Source organism: Condylura cristata, unplaced genomic scaffold (assembly GCF_000260355.1).
Source record: "Condylura cristata isolate star-nosed mole 26May11 unplaced genomic scaffold, ConCri1.0 scaffold00006, whole genome shotgun sequence".
In the NCBI taxonomy this organism is placed as follows: domain Eukaryota; kingdom Metazoa; phylum Chordata; class Mammalia; order Eulipotyphla; family Talpidae; genus Condylura; species Condylura cristata.
Genome location: NW_004567107.1, coordinates 1,865,984 through 1,890,555, shown reverse-complemented (window position 1 = coordinate 1,890,555; position 24,572 = coordinate 1,865,984). Strand labels below are relative to the sequence as shown.

At 59.6% G+C, this 24,572-nt stretch overlaps 1 protein-coding gene across 3 annotated transcripts in view; it reads right to left on the bottom strand.

Moving 5' to 3' along the window:
* Nucleotides 1-2,632: 2,632 nt before the first annotated feature.
* The window catches only part of DDX31 (DEAD (Asp-Glu-Ala-Asp) box polypeptide 31), a 109,238-nt gene continuing 87,298 nt past the window's right edge, over nt 2,633-24,572 (bottom strand). For all 3 annotated transcript variants that reach the window (XM_012721329.1, XM_012721332.1, XM_012721330.1), the window contains exons 19-22: nt 22,575-22,656; nt 18,547-18,655; nt 14,622-14,778; nt 2,633-2,974 (exon numbers count right to left, since the gene is read on the bottom strand). In XM_012721329.1, the coding sequence (XP_012576783.1) occupies nt 2,791-2,974; nt 14,622-14,778; nt 18,547-18,655; nt 22,575-22,656 (532 nt within the window). In that variant the 3' untranslated portion in view covers nt 2,633-2,790. The remainder of the gene's footprint in view (nt 2,975-14,621; nt 14,779-18,546; nt 18,656-22,574; nt 22,657-24,572) is intronic.

Genomic DNA, 24,572 nt, shown 5'->3' with positions numbered 1-24,572 from the left:
GGGGCAGGGGCCACCCCTGAACTCTACCGTCCCACCCAAAACAGGCCCAGCTACAGTTTCGGCCCTGCCCCCACCCCCACCCCACCGCCTTTCTTTCCGGGATGGTGCGGGTATTATTCTAATTTTGCAAAATGCACAGCAGCTAATTAAGTCAAGCAGCCCCTCGGCTTTCGAGTTCTTTTGCATGTGAATGGGGGTTAGTAAATCCCCAGCTCTGGCTGTGGTGGGGGGCGAGGGGGACGGTCCCCAACTCAGGGTTAATGAAGTGGGAAGGGAGTCTCTCAGAGTCTCCTGCAAACAAAACCCCTATGCAACAAACCCAGCCCAAATCCTACATGGATTGACTTAAACCCAGGGGATAAGTGCTTTAAATTAATCTCATTGAATAAGAATGAGACCAAACAAAACTCTTTAAAATCATATTAAAAATCTATCAAAGGACAACTTGCACTGGTGTGCTTTTCATTTTGTGAAAGTGAAGGAGGGAGCCCGGGGCAACCGCCCTTACGTTTACACAGCGCAGCGCAAATCACAGACACATTCTCAACTATGTAATTGTCCTTGTACCTCCAAGGCGACTTCATATCTTACATTAATGAAGAACAAGGCTTCCCTACAAGTTTATAATTACGATATTTTAAATTGTCCTGCACTTCCCGTCTGCAATAATAACTTCGCAACCTTTGCGGCGAGGTGGGCTGCTCCCTCCATCCCTTTAGAAGGCTAAATTGGCTTCCCGTTCCCAGCCTCGGGGCCGGGCGCGCTCCCATTGAAACAGAAAAGAATGACTGTGGAGACCCCAAGCAGGCAGCACAAAAGGAGAGGCACCACCTCTCCCCCCCTGCACCCCAGCGCGCCTCCCCCACCCCATAAATCTAGACTCAATGGGGCAGAGCTACAAAGTTAAAAGGCAGCTTAGATGTCCCGAAGAGCTTTAATGCGGGTCTCCTGGAGATCTGAGTGGCCGGCGCAGGCCTTGCTGTGGCCCTGGGGTGCGGTGTGGTGCGGTGCCAGGCGGCAGGTCCGGCCCGCCCACAGGCCCGCGGGCCGCCAGCCTGGGAGGCGCTCTTTTCAAGCTGGCGTCGCCCCCAGAGCAAAAGCCTCCAGGCTGCCACAGTGGGAGTTTGGTGGTTTCCACTGACTTCCCGGGCTGAAGTGCTAGAGAGCAAGGCCTCTGGGCTCACACCTGCCCGAAGGGGCCATGGTCCCAAAGCCAGCCTCCCAGCTGGAGGGCTACAGGAAGAGAAGGCACCAGAACCCAACGAGCTTTGTTTGTCAGTTGGAGAACTGGGGCCCCGGTGGTATCTCTCAGCCTGGAAGATGCCACTTGCGTGTGTCAACGCCGAGCTGGCCACCTGCCAAGGACTCGCTGCCCGTTGGTGCCAGGGGGCTGGGGGAGCCCCGAGAAGGTGCAACTGCAGGGCGCGGCTCCCCCACACTGTCGGCCGGGTGCCAGAACACCACCCCACCCGCAGAAGGGAAGGTCCCTGGACAGCCATGTTCCCTGCAACGTCCAGGTTCTGGACTTGACACACGGGACTCAGGCCTATGACTTAAGTTTGGGGAGTCGGAAAGAAAAAGAGGCCTGATTAGAGGCACACTCCAGAGTAGAATGCACAGTGGGATGGGCTGAAGCTTTGCCTGACTGAAGCCTGAGATCATGACTGTCAAGAGCCATCATCAGAGATCATTTTAAGGTTGTTCAGATTCAGAGAATATTAACCCTAAGTGCGCTAAGCCTGTGTGTCCACTGGTTCCTAGATGGGCAGACGCTGCCCAAAGTGTAGGAGGTGCTCTGACCCCCAGTGGCAGCCCCTCACCACTGGCAGGGGCCAGCTCCCAGGAGCACGTTAAGGAATGTGCCCGGGGGAGGGAGGGGGCGCCTCTTTGATCTTCCCTCACTGGCATTAACCCTGCTTCCCATGCAGCTGGGTCTAGTCTGTAAGTGTGAACCCTCCTTTCCTCCTCCAAAGCCAAGCGGCCATCGTGGGGGCAGCGTGGCCTGTGTGCAGGTTTCCTAGGGCTGCTGTCCCGGGCTCCTGGACGTCCTGCTCAGCCGTGTCACAGTCACTCCCTCTCCTGGCTGCTCAGCTCACGGGGTCTCCTACAAGGGGGACCCTCCCCCCACCCATAGTGAGAGGCAGGCAGAGGGGCGAGACCAGCAGGTGGGGCAGACAGAGGTGGGGGCCTCCGCCCCACTCCTCTGGACCCTCTGGAATGACCCGTGTCCAGATCTTACATTTATTGGAAAATCAATATGCCCCAGGGGTCCTCTTGCAAATCTCCCAGAAAACACAATGGAGGAGGGGCTGCCCGGCCTGGGCCTGGGCCTGGGCCTCCATACAAAGGCCCCTGACCTCTCTGGAACACAAGCTGGGGGCACTGGTGCCTTTCGACTTCAAAGGCAAACAGTAAAAAGGCAGCAGTGCAGCAATTGGCCCTGGGAGAGGAAGCTTCTGGAGGCCGAGAGAGCTGTGCCAGGCCAGCAAAGGGGGCAGCAGAGGGCCAGAGGGCCCGAGGGCAGCGTGTGGGGTCGGGGCTCACCTGGAGGAGTGGCCCACAACGACAAAGTATCTGTGTGTCAGGAAAACGACTTGACAAGTATTTTTTCTCTTTTACAAATTCAACTGCATGTTTTAAAATCCTGTTTTATAAAATTCATGCCAAGATAAGTGTTGATGAGCTCAAGCAAAACCGAAGCGTCTTCAGAGGAGGGCGGGCGCAGTACCTCGGGAGACGGGCGCCTGGCAGCCCGAGAGGAGGCAGGGCGGCCCCACACAGGCTGTTCCCTCACTCCTGCGGCGCCCCGGGAAGGCCCTCGGGGTTTGTGTCCAGCGGAGGGCGTGTCCTCTTCCTGCCCAGCCCTGGGCTGCTCTGCGCCGAGGCCGTGGGCACCTCCATCCCACTGGAGTATTCCGACCGCAGGATGTCAGCCAGGCGGGGCTTGCCGCGGGGCTGCTTGTGAAGGTCAGGCCTGGAGAACAGTAACAGCAGAGGGAGAAGAAACTTTATTATTATTTTTCTTTCCCATTTGGGAAGGGGCTGGCAGCAGCTGGTTCCGAGACCGAGGAGCTGACATTTCTGTATTAGCAGAAGCACCCTTCAGCAGTGCTTGTTTTGATATTCCGTGCACCGAAGATTAGATACGGCACTGACAGATTTTCATAACGGTGGCAAAATATCATGGCATTTTTAAAAGTGAGGCTTTGTTCTGTGTTGTTTTCATGGAAGAAAAGAACGCTACACACTCGTACTCTGATGGCAAATGAGGTGTGAGATGTGGCGGTTTGCCGAGGGAATGGGGCGATCGCGGGGCCCAGCGCTCCAGGCGGGGAGGCAGGTCGGCGACCCCCAGGGCCCTAGAGCGTGAGGGCGGGGCTCAGTCTTCTCTGGGGGGAGCGCCTGCACCCACAAAACCCCAGGCTGACGCGTGCTGGGCGGAGAAGTCAATGCGGACCTGGGGCCCGGATCCACGCGAGGGGCCCTCACTGCCCGACCTCCCGGGCACGCAGACCCTGGGAGCCATCCAGGGGCAGTGACCACCACGCGATGGGACGGGAGGAACTTTGTGCAAGTTCAGTCATACACGGGAAAAAAGGTCACGAAAGCTCAAGAGCGCAACGGGCCTGACACAGGGCCTGACGCGCGTGGCGGCCACCAGGAGCAGCTCAGTCACTGCGCGGGGAGAGAAAGCTGAGGCGCGGGGCTAGTCGGCACCAGGCCTGCCACGCGCGGGCGAGGGAGCCGCAGAAGGCGCACGGGGGCTCCGGGCTGCGTGCGGCCCACGGGTCCAGCACCCTCCGGGCCCCAGGGGCAGGTCGGATCACTGCCTGCACAGAGGAGGCTGAGCGGGAGGGCGAGCCAGCAGGACCCTGGGGGCCCACGACCAGGATTTGAGGGTGCGCCCGACCTGGTCTCACAGGAATGTTTTAGGGGAAGGGCGGGGTCGAGCTGAGGAGGAGGGGAGGAGAGGCAAGAGCAGCCTGCAGTGCACCAGGTTCTCTTGTGCCTCAGTTTCCCCATCTGAAAGATGGGCTGAGACTGCCAACAGGGTCTGTGAAGTTCGGGAAGGAGCAAGACAGACACCCAGGGCACAAGCTGCTGTCACTCATGGGGGAAACTGAGGTCCAGGGAGGTGACAAGACTCCCCCAGGGCCACACGGGGCCAAAGCTGACCATGGGCGGCTGGGCCAAGGCTCTGGCGGCTGCCCTGCTCCCACCGGGCTGTGGTGCCAAGCCCCGGCCGGGCCCGGCCCTGAGTCCAGCGTCCTGCGGAGGCCACGCCGGCCGGGCCCAGGTGCTCGGCAGCGGAGCAAGCCTGCCCGGGCGCCGACCTCGCCCCGCTGTGCCGGCCGGCTCCTGTGTCTGCAGCTCATTTTGAGTTGGTTCATGGCCGACAGGGTGAGAAGGTTCTGACAGGGAGGGCTGCTCTTCCTCCCCTCGTGTTTGAAGCCAGGCTCTTGCAATGTGTGTAATTTTAAGTGCAACAACCTGAATTTCAAAATATGCAAAATTTCAGTCAAAATATCCTCCTAGCCTAAGCTCTAGCCACTTCAGTGATCGCTCCCGCTGTTGCTAAAGCACAGAAATATCCAGGCCCTGTGGGGGAGGGCTGACCACAGCTGCCACATATGCCCTTTGGGGGTGGCACCACTCAGTGGGCCTCGTGGGGTCGCCAAGCCAACATGGAAGAACTGGTGCCAGGGAGCGGCCCGGCCCGTGGGCAGATGCACTTGCACTCCTGCCCCCATCCACTTCCTTCCCGAGACACAAGACCTGCCCTCGCCAGACAAACCCAGCTGGACCCGGGTGTGGTGGCGGTGGTGGGCGGGGCAGGAGCCTCTGAGGAGCAGGTCTGGGGGTGGTCCTGCCTGCTCCAGGCTTTGACCTCGAAGTTTCCTAGCTGTTCTGTGATTTCATTCCAGTAGTGAACTTGGCCTGGGGACCTCACTAGCAGGTGGCACTTTCTGCATGCCCAGGTGCTGTTCTGAGCACCTGTTGGGCATGGAACCCATTAAGCCCTCCACCCCTCCGCCCCCTGACACAGGTTCTTGGTCAGGCAGGGATGAGCACAGAGGAGCGGGGTGTGAGGCCGCGACGACTCCGCCCTGTGACCCTTGTGGACTCACGACATGCACGTGCGTTTTTATCAAGTGAGTGGCAGCTCACTGCGGCAGCCCCAGGCAGCCATGCTAACATCACCTCAGGCCTCCAGCCTCTGGGTCTGTGGTGAGGTGTGGCTTAGAGGTAATAACTCAAGCAAAGAGCAGTTAAAAAGAAATCACATGGTACATCAAGTTGAAGAGCTTCTTCTATACAACAAAAGAGACATTACAAAAGTCAGACATCCCACTGATTGGCAAAAAAGTTTCTCACTTAAAACTAGTGATAAAGGATTGATCACAAAGATATACAAAGAACTAATGAAACAACAAAAATAAACAACCCTAACAAAAAATGGGCAAAAGAACTAGAAAGACACTGGTCAAAAGAGGAAATGCAGACGGCCAACAAGCATATGAAAACATGTTCAGCATCACCTGTAATCAGGGAGATGCAAATTAAAGCCACAATGAGATAGCCCCTCACCCCAGTGAGAATGGCACATCTTCAAAAAACTAGCAACAACGAATGTTGGCGAGGATGTGGAGAGAAAGGAACTCTCCTGCACTGATGGTGGGAATGCAAACTAGTACAACCACTATGGAAAACTGTTTGGAGGTTCCTCAAACTGCTACACATGGAGCTTCCCTAGGACCCAGCAACCCCACTCCTGGGTATCTACCCAAAGGACACAACGACACGGAATCAAAAAGATACCTGCACCCCCATGTTTACTGCTGCTTTATTTACAATTGGAAAGACATGGAAACAACCCAAATGCCCAGAAGTAGATGACTGGATTAAAAAGATGTGGTCCATATACACAATGGAATATTACTCAGTAACCAAAAAAAGATAAACTCATGCCTTTTGCAGCCGATGGAGCTGGAAGGGATCATGCTTAGTGAGATAAGCCAGAAAGAAAAGGAAAAATACTGATGGTTTCACTCACAGCAGGAGTACAAAGAAGCAGGGGAGAAAATAATAATAATAATAATGAACAGCCATATACCAGAGACATTTTATGGGGGTGGAGTGGGGAATGGGATCAAAAATGGGGGAGGGGAAGTACACTGGACTATGGTGATGGCACAGGGTGATCTGGTGATGGGAAGCCTACGGGGATTACAACTGAGATGGAAAAAGACACAAAATGATGGAAAAATAAACTATTATTAAAAAAAAAAACAAACATGTGGCCCTTCCCTCGTGGTACAACAGGTTAAAGCGCAGCACTGCAAGCTGGCCACAGCCACTTCAGGGTGAGCTCGATCCCCGCCGTGGAGCTGACCTACCTGGTGCGGCAGCCCTCTCCTGACCCGCCCGCTGCTCCTCTCAGCAGTTGCTTCATCCATCTGCCTGCTCTGCTCCCCGCTCTGTCTCTGGTGAATCCTCTCACCGCCCCTGCACCTCTGGCCTGTACCCCAGTTGTGTATGCATAAATAAATCTTAAAAAATAAAGCAGGTCTCACTCTAGGAGGCCCGTGCCAGGGCGGGCCAACACCTCACCCTGCAGACCACAGGCACTGGCAGGCCGCAGGTGGCCCACGGCCTCGCTGGCTGGAGGGCGTGCTCCCCGGAGGAGAGGAAGCAGCAGCACTCAGAGGGGGGCTGTCTAACCGTGAAGCTGACCCAGATCCGGAATAGGCGGGAGCTCGAGGTCCTTTAGCCCGGCCAGAAGCCTGGAAAGCGGGCCTGCCTGCTTGCACACGGCAGCAAGTAGGCAAGGAGCCCTGCTAGCCGGCCCGGGACGGGCAGCCCTGCTTGGGACCCAGCTCTGCCCTCCCTAGCAATGACCTTGTGGAGTCAACGGCGACTGAGACCCTTCCTCACCTCAGGAAGGACCAGCCGCGCGAGCAGTGGACATGAAGACGGCGCAGCCCGAGCACCCTGCAGTGTTAGGAAGATGAAGAGAGCAGGTGGCCATGGAAACGGTGACTGCAGCCTGCAATGCTGGCCGAGACTGACAAGCTAGGGGCAGCAATCCACACCACTCGCAGGGCTCAGCCGCCGGGTGCCTGTCTGACACCACTGTCAATGACCCGGGCAGGAGTGAGGTGCGTTCATCACGACTGCAGACCCCCGTCTGCAGCACCCCTCCACCCCGGCCAAAGGGTGGCAGGGCTGAACGGTCAAAAGGAGCCTGGACACACGCGGGGTTTGTTCTGGGGTCAAAGATAGATGCCTGAACAGGCAGGGCGCCACTCCCACCTAGGCCACAGGACACAAACACCCCCACCCCAGCTGGGTGAGGCCACCTGGAGCCAAGAGGTGCACGGAACCCGGGGCCCGTCTCGTGGACAGGGGGCACAGTGACGAGAGGCGGGGCCTTGTGCAGGGGCTCAGGGCAGCCCGGCCCCGCTGCCCCGCTAGCCTAGCTGACAGAGGTGCCGCCTGGCTTCTGTGGGGTCCTCTGGGGAGTGTCAGGCATCAGTTCTGACAACAACCTGGGCTGGAGACCAGCCACACAGACTGGGTGGGCAGCAGGAGGTGTGGGTGCTGCAGGGACAAGCCAGGTGGAGCTGGCCTTTCTCAGCAAGGGGCCTGTGCTGCCCGCCAGCCTGCCCGCACTCACGGCCACCCTGGGACACCCCACTGAAGTCAGTGGAATGCCAGAGGGGGGCTGCCCGGCTGCGAGCCCACCCCGCGGTTCTGCTCCCAGCCCAGGAGCAGCCCCGAGTCCCAGCCGGACAGGCCGCAGACGCGCGCCTGCGTCCGCACCTGTGCAGCCAAACGTCCTGGCGTGCGCCTGCCCGGTTCGTGAAGGTGCCACAAAGAAACAGCCTAGAGCGATGTCAACATGCTGGAGTCCACGCGAGGTAACACTGTCACTGGCCCCACACTGGCGCCAGAAAGCAGAGGCCCCCACCAGGGCTCGCCAGGACGCCGCCAAGTGCCACGAGGCGGCCCCAGGCCCTGGTCGGGCGTCGGCCACACACACGAGCACGGGGGCGCCGAGTCTGCGCCAGCGCCGCCCAGGAAGGTAAGAGCTCGCACGCCTGAGTCGCCGCCGGCCGCACGCCGCTCCCACAGCACGTCCCGCTGCTGGACGGCGGGGCCGGGCACTCGCTCTCCACTTCGGACCTTTGCCATGACATCAGGACAGAAGGAAGGTGGCATCTGAGGAGACCTGGAGTCACTCTGCATAGGTCAGCAAGATGGAGGGGCTCTGGCGTGATCAAAGCAGAGAGGGCCGGGGCCTCCAGCGGGCGCGGCGGGAGGCCAGAGGGTGGGCGGCTCCCGGGGGAGCGGCGGCGCTGAGGCCGCGCGGGGCTGCGGGCTGCTGGGCGCCTTCCGGCCTCCCGCATTCTCCAAGTGGACAGCTGGAGGGGCCCTCGCCAGGACTGTGTCTTCCCCAGCACGCGTCCCGCCTGGGCCCACCGGTCCACACCAGGCCGGAAGTGCTCCTGCCTCCGGGCTCAGACAGCCCGTGCGCTGCCGCTGGGCCTCCCGGGAGGGGCAGGCTGGGCTCCTGTCTCTGTTGTCAGCCCGCGCCTGACTACAAACGCACCTGTACGCTGCACCGGCTGTAGGTGACCCAGGTGTGGAGGAAGCGCTGGGTCGCCGTGAAACCCCTCTAATTGCCTCATTAGCCGGATGGGGACGGCGGTGTGTTTGTTTCACGAGGAGGCAGAAAGCTGGTAATTGCATGGTGGAGGAGAGCAAAAGCAGCGGAGGAAGCAAGAGGCCAAACGAAGAGGCTATGTGTGCACAGCTGTAATTAAACCAGTGCCTGGAGACGCAGGCCCACGTGCCAGCGCGGCGAGACGGGACGGGACAGGCTTTGGCACGGCTTCGCCTGGGGGCCAGGGGCCAGTTGCCCCTGGGCCTGAGGTACTGGGAGCAGCCTGTGCAGGAGGCCGGGTGAACTCTGCCTCAACAACCACCCCCCGAAGCCCCCTGCCATGGCCAACGTGCGCCTGCCGCCACCCGTCTGGAGCTCCGTCTGCTCAGTACGAGTGGTCCGGGGAGAGCCCTCGATGCAGCCCTGCTCACCCGCTCATCTGCCCTGACCACGGTCCCTGGACACGCTGTTGCCTGTGCCTGGCGGCCCCCGGTTCTAGACCCATGCGTCGCTGCTCGTCCTCACACGTCTTCAAGGACGTGCCCTCTCCTGCGCTGCCTCAGGCTCCCAGGGGCTGTCCCTGGGCCTGGCTTTCAGAGCAGCAGCCAAGTTCATGAGCCCCTCAGCCCGTGCCTCACCAGTTCAGACTGCAGGGACCGAGCCCCTGGCGGGCCTGGGTGCGTGCCCGACTCGGCACCGGCCGCCTCTGAGGGCAGCGTCAGGTCCGACCTCGGGAGACAGCTCACCTGCCTCCGCCGCCGCTGCTGCTGCCGCCGGCCCACGGGCCGGGTCCGGTGACCTGGCCCCTCAGCCCAGGCGGCAGCTCTGTCTGGAGGGTGGCAGGTGAAGACCCCGCTCCGGGCCTACCCCAACGTCCCCCTGGAGAGGCTCCCGCGGGCCTGGGCTCCCAGGGCAGACTAGGAGGCGGGCTCAGAACAGGTGACTCTGGGTCACGGGATCCCGCGGCACTCGGCCGGAAGGAGCCCTCTTCCCTTCTCTCCCCTGTGCTCACCCCCCAGAAGGAGCTGCTTTCACGTTCCGCTCCTTCAGCCAGAGAGATTTCCTGGGCACCTACTGAGTGCCAGGAACTTTTCTGGTGCTGGGGATGCAACAGGCGACAAACCCACAGAGCCGGGCCACGCTGAGGTGCATGCGAGAGGACAGGAAGCCGAGAGCAGAGCTGAGGGGCGGGGACCTGCCTGGGGGCGTCCCAGGGAGCAGGAGGGGTCTGGCTGGGGAGGGGAGGACAGGAAGCAGGGGGCTGGGTGAGGAGAAAGGTCAGCAGAGGCCAGGCGGGCCTTGGAAAGTGGGGCGTGCTTGTCGCTCGTGACAACTGTCGGAGTCATGCAACGTCACCACAAGGTTGGGGCGCAGGCAGGGCCGGCCAGGGGTGTGGAGGGGCCAGGAGGCTCGGTGGCCACAGGACAGACTGTTCTGGAAGCGCAGATGAGGGAAAGGGCTGGGCGTTGTTTCCGGCGCCCTGGATGGCGCAGAAGTGTCCCTGCGTCCCCGCGCGGCTTTGTCCAGCCTCTGATTTCATGTTTGGCCAATCTGCCTTTCATAAGATGACAACTGGCTCTAAGAAACAGAGAAAATTCTCAGAGCGGGCAAGACTCCAGGTTTGCCTCCAGCTAATTAAGTGATATTAGGGAAGCTGTAAATGCCACATAAAAACTGGCAGGCGAGCTGCTCGTAATGGCAAGAATATTGCTTTACAGGGAGTGCAGCTGCAGCCTCCGTGCCGCCTTGCAGGGCCAGCCGTGTGCTCTCAAGGTTGTCCTGAGAAGAGAAGTTCAAGGGGGCTAAGAGGTGGGCAGTGGACAGAACTGGCCACGTCTGCTTCGGGACGCTATTCAGGTGGGCTGGAGCCAAGGAGGAACCCACCCTTGCCACCGCCGCCGCCCTGGGCAGCGTGGGCGAGACAGCCGGTTGAGGAGGACTCGGCCCTGAGGGGCCCCTAAGGAACAAGAGGAGGCCAGCGCAGCGCAGACAGGGCGGAGCCGGGCCCCGGGGCGACGGCCAGCGCTGGCTAGGTACAGAGTCATTACTGACAGACAAGGCTAAGACAGTGAAACAGCAGAGGTTCTCGAAGACAAAACAGGCCCCCAGGGAAGCTGTGCCCACTCTGCTCTGAACTTCAGCCACAAAGCCGCGGGCAGCTTTCGGGCGTCGGCCCCAGCACCCACCTGCACCCGGGCGGCCCACGGCGGCCCCGTACCCATGATCACTGCAGCCCAGTATGAAAACCACCTCAGCGTCCAGCCCTCCCTCACAAACACCTTCATGTACTCAGCACGGAGCGCACCCACTGAAAGACCACTGAGCTGTGAAAAGAGATGCGAGCCGCCACCTGCAGCAACACAGCTGGACCGTGGGGGCGTCGTGCTGAGTGGCGTGAGACAGGCAGAGAGTGCGCGATCGTCAGCAGCGTGACATCACTCCCATGTGGGGTACGGAGAGACTAAGCAAATGAACAGAAAACAAAATCAGACCCTCAGACACCGGGAATGGGTTGATGGCCACACGCACACGTTCCAGCTGTCTCCGGCTGTGTCGAGCACACCAGCAGACAGAGACGGCGAGCCAGGACGAGGCCAGTCCGCCACCAAGGGCGGCAGCAGACCCCAGAGAGGCTGACACAGCCTGGCCCTGCAGCCCCGCGCCGCAACACCAAGGCCCAGGCGCCCACCTCCACGCTCTGAACCTGCCCGCAGGGTCCAGCAGGGCGGGAGCCCAGTGCCCTGGGTGCCGCCGCCCTTCCCGGATGTGTGCTGCGCAGGGCGCCCTGCCCGGACCAGCCGACCACCGGGACGCGTCGGCCTCTCACAGCAGAGCACGCTGGGTCTCAGCAGCGAGTGGAGACGGAGATTCTGGGAATCGCGTTACCTTTGCTTCCGAACAACCGCATCTCACGGAGAAAATACTGTGCCTGTGACGGATGTTGCTGAGGGGCTACTCAATATTTTACCAACAGCACCAGCTACCCGTGTACATGCCTGAAGGAGCGGGGTGGGGGTGGGGGCCCTCCACAGGTGCGTGCAGGTGTCATGGAGGCGTAGTGCCCGCGCTCTCTTCGGTGCCGGGTGCGGGAAGACGTTCAGCATTCCCTCCGGAACCGGGAACTGAAAAAGCGACCCGGTGATTAAGACCTCACTGGGGGACAGCCACTACTTTCCTGCAAAGTGACTCAGTAGAATAAAGGCACGCGGACGCGTCAGCCCTTGCCACCGTGCGGAGCCGCCCCCGCCCAGGCAGGTCCCCCTGGGCCTCCCGCCCCGCCCGCAGCCCGGCCCCTGCCAGGGCCTGAGGCGCCAGGGCCTGAGGTGCGGGGCTGTGCAGGCAGCCGGGGCCGCAGCACAGAGGCCTGCGTCCGCGAGGGCCATCCCAGGCGGCGAGTGTCGCAAAGCGGGACATGAGCTAACGGAGAGTTCAGGGCCTGTATTTTACGCCCCATGAGAATGTAAGGGGCATTCCCCTCTTGGCAGAGGCTGGCAGAGGTACGCCTCAGCTCAATCATGACCCAGGGCCACAGCAGGGCTCGCATATATCGCTGGATGGACTTTTCTTCCCAATCCCCGAAAAGCAGCAACTGGCACTGGTATGAGCCCTGACCGGAGCGCGGAAAATCAGTCACGTTCTCCCTACCACCCGCCCTGGCCACAGCGACACGGTCCACGTGTGGACCAGCTGCAGGGCCATTCCTGCTCCAGGAGTGACAAGATCCCACGTAAAGAGAGGTGCCCACTGTATCCGTGAGCACCCGTCTGCACGGCCAAGGCGGCGGGGCGGGAGGATGCAGGGAGTGTGGCGAGAAATGCCTTCAAAAGGAGGGCATAACCGCGGAAAAGTGGCTGGGACAGAGCGGTGACATGGCGAGAACAGAGAGCAGCATTGTCGCGGCGGAGTAATCCTGTGACACGCTGCTGTCACTCACGCCGGCCCCTGCCGCGCCGGCCGACATCAAAGGCGGCCCCATACCATCTTACATGCTCTTTACCGGCTAATCAGCCCATTCTTCCTTGAAGAAAGCCCCACTAAATCCCCCGCTCACAGAGGGACGGCCGTCCTGGTGCCCATCTGCTGGCCAGGGCAGCCGAACAGGAGGCGGAGGCCTGTCCTCCCTGGCGGCTTCTCAAGGTAAGAACAATGCTGGCGCCCGGCCCCCCGCCCCCCCACCCCCCCGCCAGCCTTCCCGGACTTGCGGACGAGACTGCCGGCCACAGGCACCTCTTCTGCTAATACTACCGTGCTGGGCGACTTTCTTTTATTTGCAGGGAGGGGCAAACAAAAAATATGTCTGTCTCCTATGAGCAGTCACCTACCAGGCCTCGTCCTCCCTTCCCAGAGCCTCAGCACCTTAGAGACGGTGATGGGGTCAGGGTCCTAGAGGCCACTCAGACCCCAGGGGCCTGAGATCACCACACACATAGTCAGGGTCACTCTGTGTAGATGCCGCAGCTGAAGACAGGGCGCACCCGGCTCGGAGGCCGCGGCCGCCTCGCGTGGGCCTGCTCCAGCAGCGGCAGGAAGACCCCGGCTGCGCAGCAGGCGGCTCCCGGACGCCCACCTCGCCTGGCTCGGCAGCGCAGCAGCGCGGAAGAGCACCTGCCTCACGGAACCGTGCCAGCACTGTCCTGGGAGAGGCATCGAGCTGAGAGACGCATCCAGCGGACTGACCCATTGTAAAGGGCCAGGTGGGTGGCCAGGCCCGACAGGCCAAGCTGGGGTTCCAGCGCCATGACTCACCTGGTCTCCAGCGCTCCGTCCTGGCCCGTAATCAGCATGGCCCTTTCCGCTCCAAAGGCCACCCCATCACTTAATTTTGATTCTCTCAGCGATACAGTGAAAGCGCAAGCTTGGTCTCCCCTCGAGCAGTGGAGCAGACCCAGCTCCATGTAGGCAGGCGAAGCGAAGGCCGGCTCGCGGCAGGGCAGCGTGGGCAGCCGCCCCCGGCCCACCTCCCAGCAGCGCCCCGACGCCGGGCGTGCCGTGCCCCGTGTGTCCCCACACACCGGGGGCTGGGCCCAACACGCCAGGGCGGGGTCAACACTTTGTGGAGACAGTGGCCACACTGTGTGGGGCTGGAGGGCTGCGTGGGAAGCGTGGTTTTGCTGCCGAGTCTGGAGTCTGGGCAGACAGGTTTTGGCATTTGTAAAAACCACACAAAACAAAGGACACGTGAAGCCAGGTAACTGCCCCAAGTCTTCAAGGCTGTGCCGAGTGGGCATGAGCAGAAGGCAGGTCTCCGGCCCCAGCCCCCAGCTAGCTGTGTCCTTCCCACCCCCACCACGCACTTGACAATGGCGCTCAGCCCCTCAGTGCCCGGGACGAGCAGCTTGAGCGGCCAGACCGCCCTAGGGGGGCCCTGTGGGGGCCGGCACTGAAAAAGACCTTTCCTGAACATAGCCTGTGACAGAAGTTGTCTCAGGATCCCAGAACAGTGCAGATGGGCTCAGGGTCCAGTCTCCAACCTGCGGGGCCAAACTCCTCACTCTGATGGCCTGTCGCTGTGACCCGGGGGCAGCAGCGTCATGGAACTCGCCTCCAGGAATGCTGGCCTGAGAGCACATCAGCACCAAGGAGAGCGGCCGACAGTGCTGGGCACCCCGGGCCCCTCGGGCACGCCCAGTCCACTGGCACAGGGGAGGCTGACACGTGCCAGCAGGGCTGACTCGCCCAGAGGCTCTGCAGGGTGGCCATGGGGGAAGGGGCGGCGAGTCCCTGCGTTCCTCTGCCCACCCAGCACTGTCTTGTAGCTCCCGTGACCCCAGTGCGCCACAGCCGGCAGGAGACGCCGCTGCAGCACAGGCGCACAAAGCCTCCGGGAGCGCGCTCCTCCGGCCCGCCCAGCGCCCGCGCGCCCGCCCGCCCTACACGGCGCCAGGCAGAGGCCGGGCCTGCTGCCTCTGCGCTCATCTGAGGCTCGCTGCCGCCTGGCGGGCACGCGTCTCACCTCTTCTTCCTCTTCAGAGCAGGGGCACCGAGGCCATGGGGCGCATCTCTCAGCCCGAAGCTCTTGGCCACGTGCCCGAGGTGGAGCAGACGGACATGGAAGATGTGCTTCAGCCCCCGCGGGTAGGTTGTGTAGGCCCGGATGAAGGACTGCAGAGCTGGGGAGAAAAGGGGAGAGGCTGTAAGGCAGGCCTGGGACGCCCCCCCGCCTGCCCCGATGGCTGTGGGGCCCAGGCAGCACCACACAGCTGCAGATGGCACACACCAGCAGCCAAACCCACACGTGGCACTTTCTCCAAACTCTCCAAAAGCACAGGGAGCCGACGTCGCTTCAGATTTTACTGTGTGACCTGCAGGAGGGCCGTCTCCCTTGGCATCACGGCACGGGGCCAAGCACAGTGCCCCTCGCAGCCCAGTACACACCATGGGTGAGGAGCAGGGAAGAGCCTAAGCCGTGGTCAGCAGAGCATCATGTCTGTGGGAAAGGGTGCGGACCTTCTCCTACTCTCACACTGTTTAGGTTTTGGACAGCCAATACGTGCAAACGTGAGTGGGCTCTCCCTGCCCCACGCACGCCAGCCCCGGGCGGCCCCGGGGTCTGACCTTGCGCTCCGAAACCAAGCTCGTCCTCAAGTACGCAAGACTGGTGGCAGTGTGCTTCCCAGTCAAAGGAATGGAATGAAAACAGGGTATTTGAAAGGAGAAAAAAAATTATGAAATTCCTAACACAGTCCATGGACCAAGTTACCCTTTGAGGGCTGCAGTTTGGACTTCCCCACACAGGTAAGAACAAGGTCCCAGTTGTGGCCCAGTGCCAGCAAAGAAAGGCCAGGTAAGTGCCAGACTGGGCACCCGGGAGGTCGGAGCTCCCACGACACCCTGACTGGCCTTCCTTCAGGGAGAGACTTTCCTATCCTGGTTCCCCTGGGAAATCTCGCAGTGACCATGAAAATCAGGCTGTCTGCCTGTTTCTCCCTTCAGCAGGGCGGCGGGGCTGTTCTGCAAGGTGCCCCCGTCCCCGCTGACTGGCGTGCGAGCCCTGCTCTTCGGCAGCGTCTGCTGGAAGCAGACTCTAAACTCCAGCCTCTCGTCCTCGCTGGTCGAGCCACTGGACGGGCAAGTTTGCCCACAGCTTAAGCCTAATATCCCAGCAGCACCTGGAGATTGGCGTTTATGAACAGTAATAAAAAGTGTCATTTTAGCAGATCAGCCCTGGAAGGATCCTGGGAATCCGCGAAGGCTCTGTTTACTGAGCAAAGTGAACTCCTTTTCCCAATCGATGAGAAATAATAACCAAGGCAACTCCTCTGCACCCCTTCTTAAGTCTAAGCTTGCTCCCCTTTCTAATAACTGGGGACTGGCTTTTTAGGACGGTCTCTCACATCTCGGGCAGTCTGAGCTGTCTGGGGCTGGCAGTGGCTTCCCACGCAGAGCTACGCGTTCAAGGCCCCGGCGAGGGGGGCCTTGCACAACCTCCCTCTCTGCCCCGACCCCCAACACTTACCCTGGTCTACATTAAACCAGACGAGGCCAACACCAGCCAAGCCAAACTAAAGAACATGGCCTTTAACACCGCTCACTTGATTCCTGGCCAGCTCCCCATGCACCCTTGCTGAAGCCAGCAACTCAGGGTCCCCCCACCTTCTCCCCAGTCCTGAGAGTGGAGGATGGAGCGCCCTGCCCCAGGAGAAGAAGGTGCCCAACTAACAGCTTTCCAGGAATACTGAGTCTGCCGAGAAGCGGCAGGTAGGGCTTCTGCCCTGACCACTGGGCAGCACTTGAAGCCGCAGACTTTGCTCGGCTGGCCCCTGGCCCCCAAGGCCGCGACTCGCTGGGGGCAGCCACGACTCGTGACTCTGTCCGCATGTACTCGTGACTCTGAACTTGGGTGATTCAGAGGAGCGAGTTTCCGACACGGCAGCAGCTGTCTGTAGGCCTGTCCGAGGCAGGGCAGGCCCACGCGGGCAGGGCCAAGCACGTGGAGAAGCGGAGCAGGCTGCTCGGGGCGGCAGGAGGCACAGCCGGTGAGCGTAGGCTCTGAAGCCTCGGCTCCTCGTGAGTGGCCAGAGGCAGACGAGTAAGGGGTATTGATTTAAAAACATTCTCCGTGGCTTCTGCGCCCTTCCTTCATACACTCACGTTTCTACATGGCCATTCGGTCTGTCACAGGGTGTCTTAGGGGTGTTGGTGAAGCCAAGGTCACAGGAAGGAGCAAAGCCCTGAGCGGAAGGTGTGGAGGGTCTTGCTTCCCCCAGCTGAGCCTAGAGGCACCTGCTCTTCCTCCCCACAGGCCACGCAGACAGATGCCCAAAGCGTGTGTGTGGCGGGTTGAATCTCTAAGAATGAGGCCTGTGGGGCCACTGAGCACAAGGAACAATGGTCATCGCCGAGTCAGGTATGGCCCGCACAGCCTGTCCCTCTGTCAGGGGGACAGGGAGGCCTGCACCCCACAGCAGTGGACACAGAGCTCCCTTTTCTGGGATTTCTGTTCATGAGTCTGGAGTTGGAACTTAGGGTACCTGCATCTCTAGCCAGAAATGCAGAAAAGGCAGAGCAAAGGCAACTGCTTCTGGAAAGGGAGGGCAATTAAATGCTGGTTATTAAGCACGGCTGGGCCAGAAAATGCAAAAGAAAAACAAATGCAGCTTGGCCCAGCTTCCACCTACCTTCCGCCACAAAGGCAAAACCAGCTGCTTTGTTAATTATTCATGAGGTAGGTTCTGAAATGGCTTACAAGTAGGCAAGTCAGTGGCGGGGATTTGCATATGCAGATGAAAATGCAGAAGACAGTCTGAACTTGTGGGGTGCATTATGTGGTGGCTTCAGCACCTTTCCTTAACTGGGTGTTTTATCTCCCCAAACCTGCAGAACTCACAACCCTAATAACAGCGGAGGAGAGAAGGGAGGAGAGCTTTAAGTCTGAAGTGACCGAGGCCCTCTTCAGAGAGGAGACTGGTCTGGGCCGAGCACAGAGGGCAGTGGCAGACAGGCAGCACTAGTCTTGTTCTCTGCAGGTCACTGTCACCTGCCCTGACCATCCGGACACCCCAAAACAGGAGGAGCCTGCTTGTTCTCGCCAGGCCATCCCTGCCACGTCACTCACTATGCTCAGCCGCTGCTGACCCAGCTGCTGTCGGTGGTGATCCCTGGTGGGCACCATGCGTCTCCGACTGGGCCCAATTCCACACAAGCTTGTTCACGGAGTGATTTGAAGAGAAAAGCTCTTTATGGAGAGACTGGGGGTGGGAGGCACAGATGGGACAAGCAGCCTGCTGCGGTCATGGTCAAAGAACTATGGTCCTCACAGGGAGTGGCCTGCGGCACACAGGCCTCCGTGGCCAGGACACGGACACCAGCCACAAAGGCCCCCACGTCCAGCTCTGCGTGCCAAGTGAACTGTAAGTCCAGACCCGAAGCGTGGGGTGCCGGGAGCCCCTTCAACCCCCACACCGTCGAGTGTGCGAGGATGCCGGCGTGCGCTCCTCCCGGAGCGGGCTCTGCCCGCGGCCCGTCCAGCCTCCGCCGCTCCCCTTGCTGACAGACAGGGGCGCTGGGTCGCACATTTCCGGCCCTTACCTGCATCTTCCGCTCCCCCTCTACAATTATGTCTACTAACATGCCACACCCTCCAGTTTTCAGGCAGGAACGTGGCGCCCTCAGAGCTGCAGGGCGGGTCAGCTCCCCAGTGCTGATGTGAAGCCACGACAGAGCCTCACTTGTGCGAAACACGGAAAGGATGAAATTAACATTTAATATCACTTTAAAGCCTTCCGTGCCTGGCTCCAAACCCTGCAGAATTAGGGAGATTGAAGGCTTTTGCTGGTGGGCAGAGTTGCCTGTCGGCTCCTCAGCTGCCTGGGGGTGTTCAGCGGCGGTGGGCGAGCTTGCGGGGAGCCGCTCGGCGGTCACCTGAGGAACCCACCCACCTCTCTTTGCCCAGGAGATCCTCTTCTCGCTAGAGTGCACGTAATCTTCAAACACCGTCTGCAAGATTGTGGCTCGCTCTCGGATTTCCTGGGGGCCGGCGGCACGGGACTGCGGTGAGGGCGAGGGGAGGATTAAAGGAGAGACAGAGTGAGAGTCAGGAATAATGAAGCAGTTTATAATAGATTTAATAACAGTAAAATCACACAGTAACCACCCAGGGGCCAAAGAGGGTAATCCTCTCAATATTACTAGGGAAAAAGAGGGAGGTATAAAGATGTTAAAGGCAAGCAAAGATGAGGATGGCTTTGTGAGGGAGCAGACCAGGTCTGTTTGTTTATTTACTTATTTACTGATCTCTGCCTCTTATCACTCTTGTGCAAAAATGAAAGACCACCCAAGAAGATGCTTGGAATTTTCCATGTCCAATTTGGGTGCTGAAAACATCACGAACAGAAGCCGTCTGCAGGCGGCCCGGGCACTGCTCGCTCGAGCTTCCATCTCTCCCTCCCCACCCCATCAGGGACCTGACAGCCCTCTGCCAGGACGTCCTCAGAACGCGCCTGAGATCCTGCCCACCCTTGAGTTTCACTCCTCTGGAGGGTCGACTTGAAGGGTTCAGTCATCCATCTGGCGCAGAAGCACCGTGGAGGCCCAGCAACCCAGTCCGGAGCGGGCTGTTCCCGCAGACATGGCCACAGGCCCCCAGGCTGGCAGCAGGCAGCCCGCTGCAGGAGTCGCCTCTGTGTGCACCGGGAGACTGACAGGAGCGAGAGGCGAGTAAGAATACCTTCCTTTGCCTCCCGTAACAATCCTGGAGAAGGGCTCCTGGCTCCCCAGCCCCGCACCCTGAAAACAAACCGGCAGGCTCTGTCGAGTATGAAGCCAAAACCCCCCAGACAGATGCTCAGACCCAGCCTGCTCACAGGCCTTCCCGGGATGCGGCCTTCCCCGTGACTGGCGCCCTCGTGCCTCTACTCCCCTCCGCTGGGCTCCAGGAAAAGCTGGTGCCGCCCCAGGCCCTGCTCCTCGCCCTCAGAGAGGGCGGAGTGCGAGCAGCGAGCCTGGCCGCCCTGCTGCCCAGGGCCCGGCCTTCTCACGTGGGAGGCTGCCCGAGGGGCAGCGAAGGAGGCACCTCCCGGCAGCGACGCTCACCTCCGTGTTAATAGAGACTTAACAACCCGAGACTGTTTTTAGTTTAATCAAATGGCTCCTGCCACCTGTTTGGCTGATGACAGTCTAGCTGGTCTCACGGTACACGGCCCCCGAAGGGTTTTAGCTGCTCAAATGTCAAGAGAAAAGTCACTCCGGAGCTGTGTTCCCAAAGTGGACATTTGCTATTGTCATTAACGAGGATTTTTTTTTACGCTCTTAACTGATGTGAAATGCAAACTTCTCCGCTGCCCTCCTTTCGTTAAGCCACCTCAGCAGCGCGACTGTCACCTTCCTCGCATTTTTTTTTTAATATGAATGTGAAATTAGCGAGGATGCCCTTTCCCCTGGCGGACAGAATCCTCTGTTATTAAAAAGTAAAGCACTTTAATAATGAAAACTTTTCCCTCTTTTTCCTGTGTTTTAACTGTTTAAAATTAATGAGAAGGGCAGAACGGTTGTCAGAGCAATACTGAAAGCCGGGCAGCCAGGACCGAATAAGCACAAAATCCCTCCAGAGTGTTAAATAAACAGAGCTCCAGCCCTCTCGAATCCCTCTGTTGGTTATTGTATACATTCTGTAACAGCTCTCAGAATAGATCTGAGAGCCGGGGAGCAGAGAGGTTTCAGAATTCCAATAAAGGCCTCAAATTAAAGACAGCCTGGCGCGAATTCCGGGAGAAAATTAAAGAGACCTCCAGCTTAAGTGACAGGTGACTTGCTTCTGTGTCACGACTGTCAGGGGATTTAGTGATAATATGGCAATATATTACAAAGGGCTTTTCTTATTCCCCCCTTTAGGTTTCAAAATGAGGCATCTTTTCTTCCCAGCCCAAAAAAAAAAAAAAAAGAAAGAAAAGAAAAAATTACACACACACATATCTAATGTGAGTGTGTGTACAAGTGGAGTAAGAAGAAAACCAGGCCCACACATTTGAAAGGATGAGGGCAGTTTCAGTAAAATAGAGGCAAAAGTTAATGGCAGAAAACATAACACGCCGAGGAGAGCTGGTCGCACTCCCCACCCCACTTCCAGAAATACCTGATTTGAAAGCTGCCCTCCCGAGAGCGAACGGAGAGGGTTCTGCAGGCGCGTTCTGGGGAGGACAGTCTAAATTTAAACCGAAGGCGGAGGCCCGAGTGAAGCAGCCACCGCAGCCCAGACAGGCGAAGGCTCCCCTAATGAGCGCGGGGCAAACCCCGGAGGGCACAGGCACACCCCGGCCGCTCCCGCCCTCAGAGGCAGGCTCGCCTGCTAATGAAGCCGACTGGCAACTGGTGGGCCCCACGCCTTGGCGGAAGCACCCGACGGCGGGGCACCCTCTCGGGTGCTGGAAGAGCCCCAGACCCCGGGGGCCGCCCGGGAGGTGGGGAGGGGGCTGTGCCGAGGCCACAGCGCCGGAGGACGTGCGGGGAACTCTGACGTTTAAAACGTCACATCTAGCGACAGCAGCAGATAAGTTTAAGACGAGGCCACATTATTTTTGTTATGAAAACTTTCAGCGGCAGTGGTGGGGGGAGCGTCGCCCCCATTTCCTCTGGAGCGGGCCTTGACTGGCCATCTTCGGGGTAGTTTTAAACCAAACTGGAGGGTTTGGTCTGGATCACTTCATCGCCAGGCTGAGTTTTACCCCTCAGCCCCTAGAACCTTCGGAGCGCTTCCCAGTAAAGTTGAAAGATCAAATTTATTCTCTTTGTAGGCGGGTGAACACTCGCACACCCAGACATGGCCATATATATTTTATATACCTAAATATGAAATATACATTTTACAGATGCTTCGCTCGCTTTCATTCTGTTTGCAGAAGCCCAAAAATGTGCGCGCCGGAGGGCCAGCGGCGGGCTCGGCCAAGCTGGGGAGGGCCCCGACGCCGCTCCGAGGCGCCTGGACACGCGTGTGCCCACGTGAGAGAGCCAGGAGCTGTATCCAGCGTGCGCCTCAACCTCCCACCACTCACGCAGGCCACGTCTGGCTGAACACCTGCGTGGTCCTCAGTGTCGGGGTCGACCCCTGCCTGCCACACCTCGCTAGCCACCTGATCTACACAGCAAGCGCAGAACCTTCACACAATCCAAGAACCGCCCCCAACCCCTCTCTGCTGTGGCACCGTCGGGGGGTCAGATTTCACCTCTGCAAATGGCTGGCGTGACAGCTCGGAACACACGGTGCTCCTGCGGCCCAGGGGGCGCCGCGCGGAGGCAAGCCGGGCGCAGGGGGGCGCGCCACGGCCCTGGGGCGGAAGCCCGCTTCCGCAGCCCGCCGCGGTGAGCCTCGGCCTCCTCCTCTGTGAAGTGGGCCAACGCCCGCCCTCAGGGAGAGCTCCCGCGCGCATCCGACCGAGCTCAGGCAGGACGGGCACCTGCCTGTGGGGAGCGCAGCAGCCGTCTGCGGGGCCGACGCGCCTGTCGGTCCACTCAGCCTCGAGAAGCGAGTGCAGGCTGCTCAAACAGCAAGCCCTGCACAGAGGGGCGCGCACTCGGCCGGGGCGCCGCCCAGCAGGGCTGCCCCAGGGGCTCCACCAGCCGCAGGTTACTTCTCCACTCGACGTTTCCTCTTAACGCACACCAACAAGGGCCCCAACAAGTGTGCGTGAAGGGAGTCCAGAGAATTCCTTTACGCGTGCCGTCTGGGGAGGACAGGCCCAGCCAGCTGCCCCACTGGTCGTCTGTGGGGTGGGCCACCACTCGGCCCCTGGCCGGGGGCGAGACCATTCTCCCCGTGGACGGCTGTGGGCAGCACAGCGAACATACCGGAGCAAAGGCAGGGACACACTCACGTGCTCGCCGCTGCATGTGTTGCTCGGGGGAGAAAATGATCTGTGGCAAGCCTCGTGGGAGAGGGCCACGTCAGTGAGCAGCAAACACAACACACACTCACCTGGCCTCCCCGCCGTCTCCCTTTAAAGCAGTCATCCCGTGTCAGAACAGACAAAATCGCCTCCATCTTAATCTCAGTCATGCTGTGAAGGAAGGACAAGGCACAGTGAACCTCACGTTCTTCCGTAAACATCCGGGATCTTGCAGCACAAAGTGGCTGTCTCAAGCTGGTAAGAGGGGCAGAAGCTTCGCCGTCCTGGAAAGCGAACAGTCCTGATCCCCGAGAATTCGAAGAAAGGGCTCATGAGGCTACTGCGAGCCAGAGCGGTGACACTCCCAGCCATGTGCTTCCTCCCGGATGAAGTCACAGCGGGCTCCCACAGAACCCTCTGCAGGGCCCTGACACTTTCTCACCCCGGGCCCGTGCATCCATCTACCACCCTGATGACCAGATCACGAAGCCACAAACAGCCACACTGTCCCTTTGGCTTGATATTAAAACCATAAAGGGGGGGGGGTGGCTTTTTCAGGAAGACATCATACATCCATCTAACTATACTGATATCTACCTATCTATACGGATTTATTTATGCACACAGAGCTGGGGTACAGGCCAGAGGTGCAGGGGTGATGACAGGCTTCACCAGAGAGACAGAGCAGGGAGCAGGACAGGCAGATGGACAAAAATCCACCGCTGAGGGAGCAGCAGTGAGACAGGAGAGGTCTGCTGCACCCTGTGGGTCACCCCCTGGCGGGGATGGAATTCGCACTGAAGCGGCTGCGGCCAGCTTGCAGTGCTGCGTCTTGACCTGCCGCGCCACCAGGGAGGGCCTCTACTGTTGAGGCAAACACCTCAGTGGAACTTACCGAGTACCCAGCAGCCACCCAAACACCTGCACCCTCTGCTCTACCCAAAGGGCCCTCACCACTCTCACTCACAACTACTGGGGGACGAGGACCATCACCCTCTGGTGACTCAGAGCTACGTGCAAATGGGTAACCTCGACTGGATTCACTCCCACACAGGAGCCACCGCGGGCCAAGCAGAACCCGGCGGCCCAGTCAGCAGCGGGCCCGGGAAAGCCAGGCCCTCACCTGCCGCCTCCCGAGGCCACAGCGGACCCCAGACCCACGTGGCCAGGATGAGGGGGGAAAACTGCTGGCTGAAGACAGATTCCCGGGGAGAAAAGGAAGGGGCTTTTCTGGGGGAGAAGAACAGATCAGGCAGAGATAAATGACTTTCCTGTATGTTGTTTTCCTCCCTAATGTAACAGCAAATTAAAACATGAATGGCAGCCTCTTACGTAGGAGACAAGTCTCCCTCCCCGAAGGTTACTCTGACAAAGCTATGAATGAAATCGTCACATCTCCGACAGCGATTCACCTGAAACCTGTCACTGCTTCCCGACACCCCAGCCCCCAGCCCCCCTCGGCTGCCGCGCACAGCCCCGGGGATGCACGGGTCCTTTCACAGCAGTGAGCCCGCCGGAGAAGCCAGCGTGCTGCGGGAGGCGGCAGGGCGGGTGAGGGGTGCCAGCGAGCTCACGGAACAATCTATTTTTCATAAGAGACAGAAGCGCAAGCAGTTGAATTGCCTCTTGTTGCGCCTGGAAATCTGAAGGAAGATGAAGCCCTATCCTTTCTTTTGTCTAGCTGACCTGCCGCCATTCATCCCTTTTCTTCTAGAAGACAAAAAAGAAAAATACAAAAATAAAAGAAACATAAGAACTTGGGGTCAAATCTTAAAAGCAGGGAGAAAAACAACAAAAAGCCTTTCCCTGTCAGGCGCGGGGATGAGCAGGCCAAAGAAGGCAGAGCCAGGCCAGCCGAGGTTGCTGGGGCTGCCTACGCCGCCCGGGGCCCGAGGGGGGCTGGAGCGAGTCACCGTTTGAAGGGGCCTTAGCCAGACTAAGAAATCAATCTTGGCTTCGGACGACAGGCACACCCACTCTCTGTATATGTTCTGGCCACAGACCGGAGCACCCGCCTCTGTGAAAGGGAAAGGCGAGCAAACACACTCAGGCGCTGCCTTCGGCCTGTTCTAAGGAGTAGCAAGTTT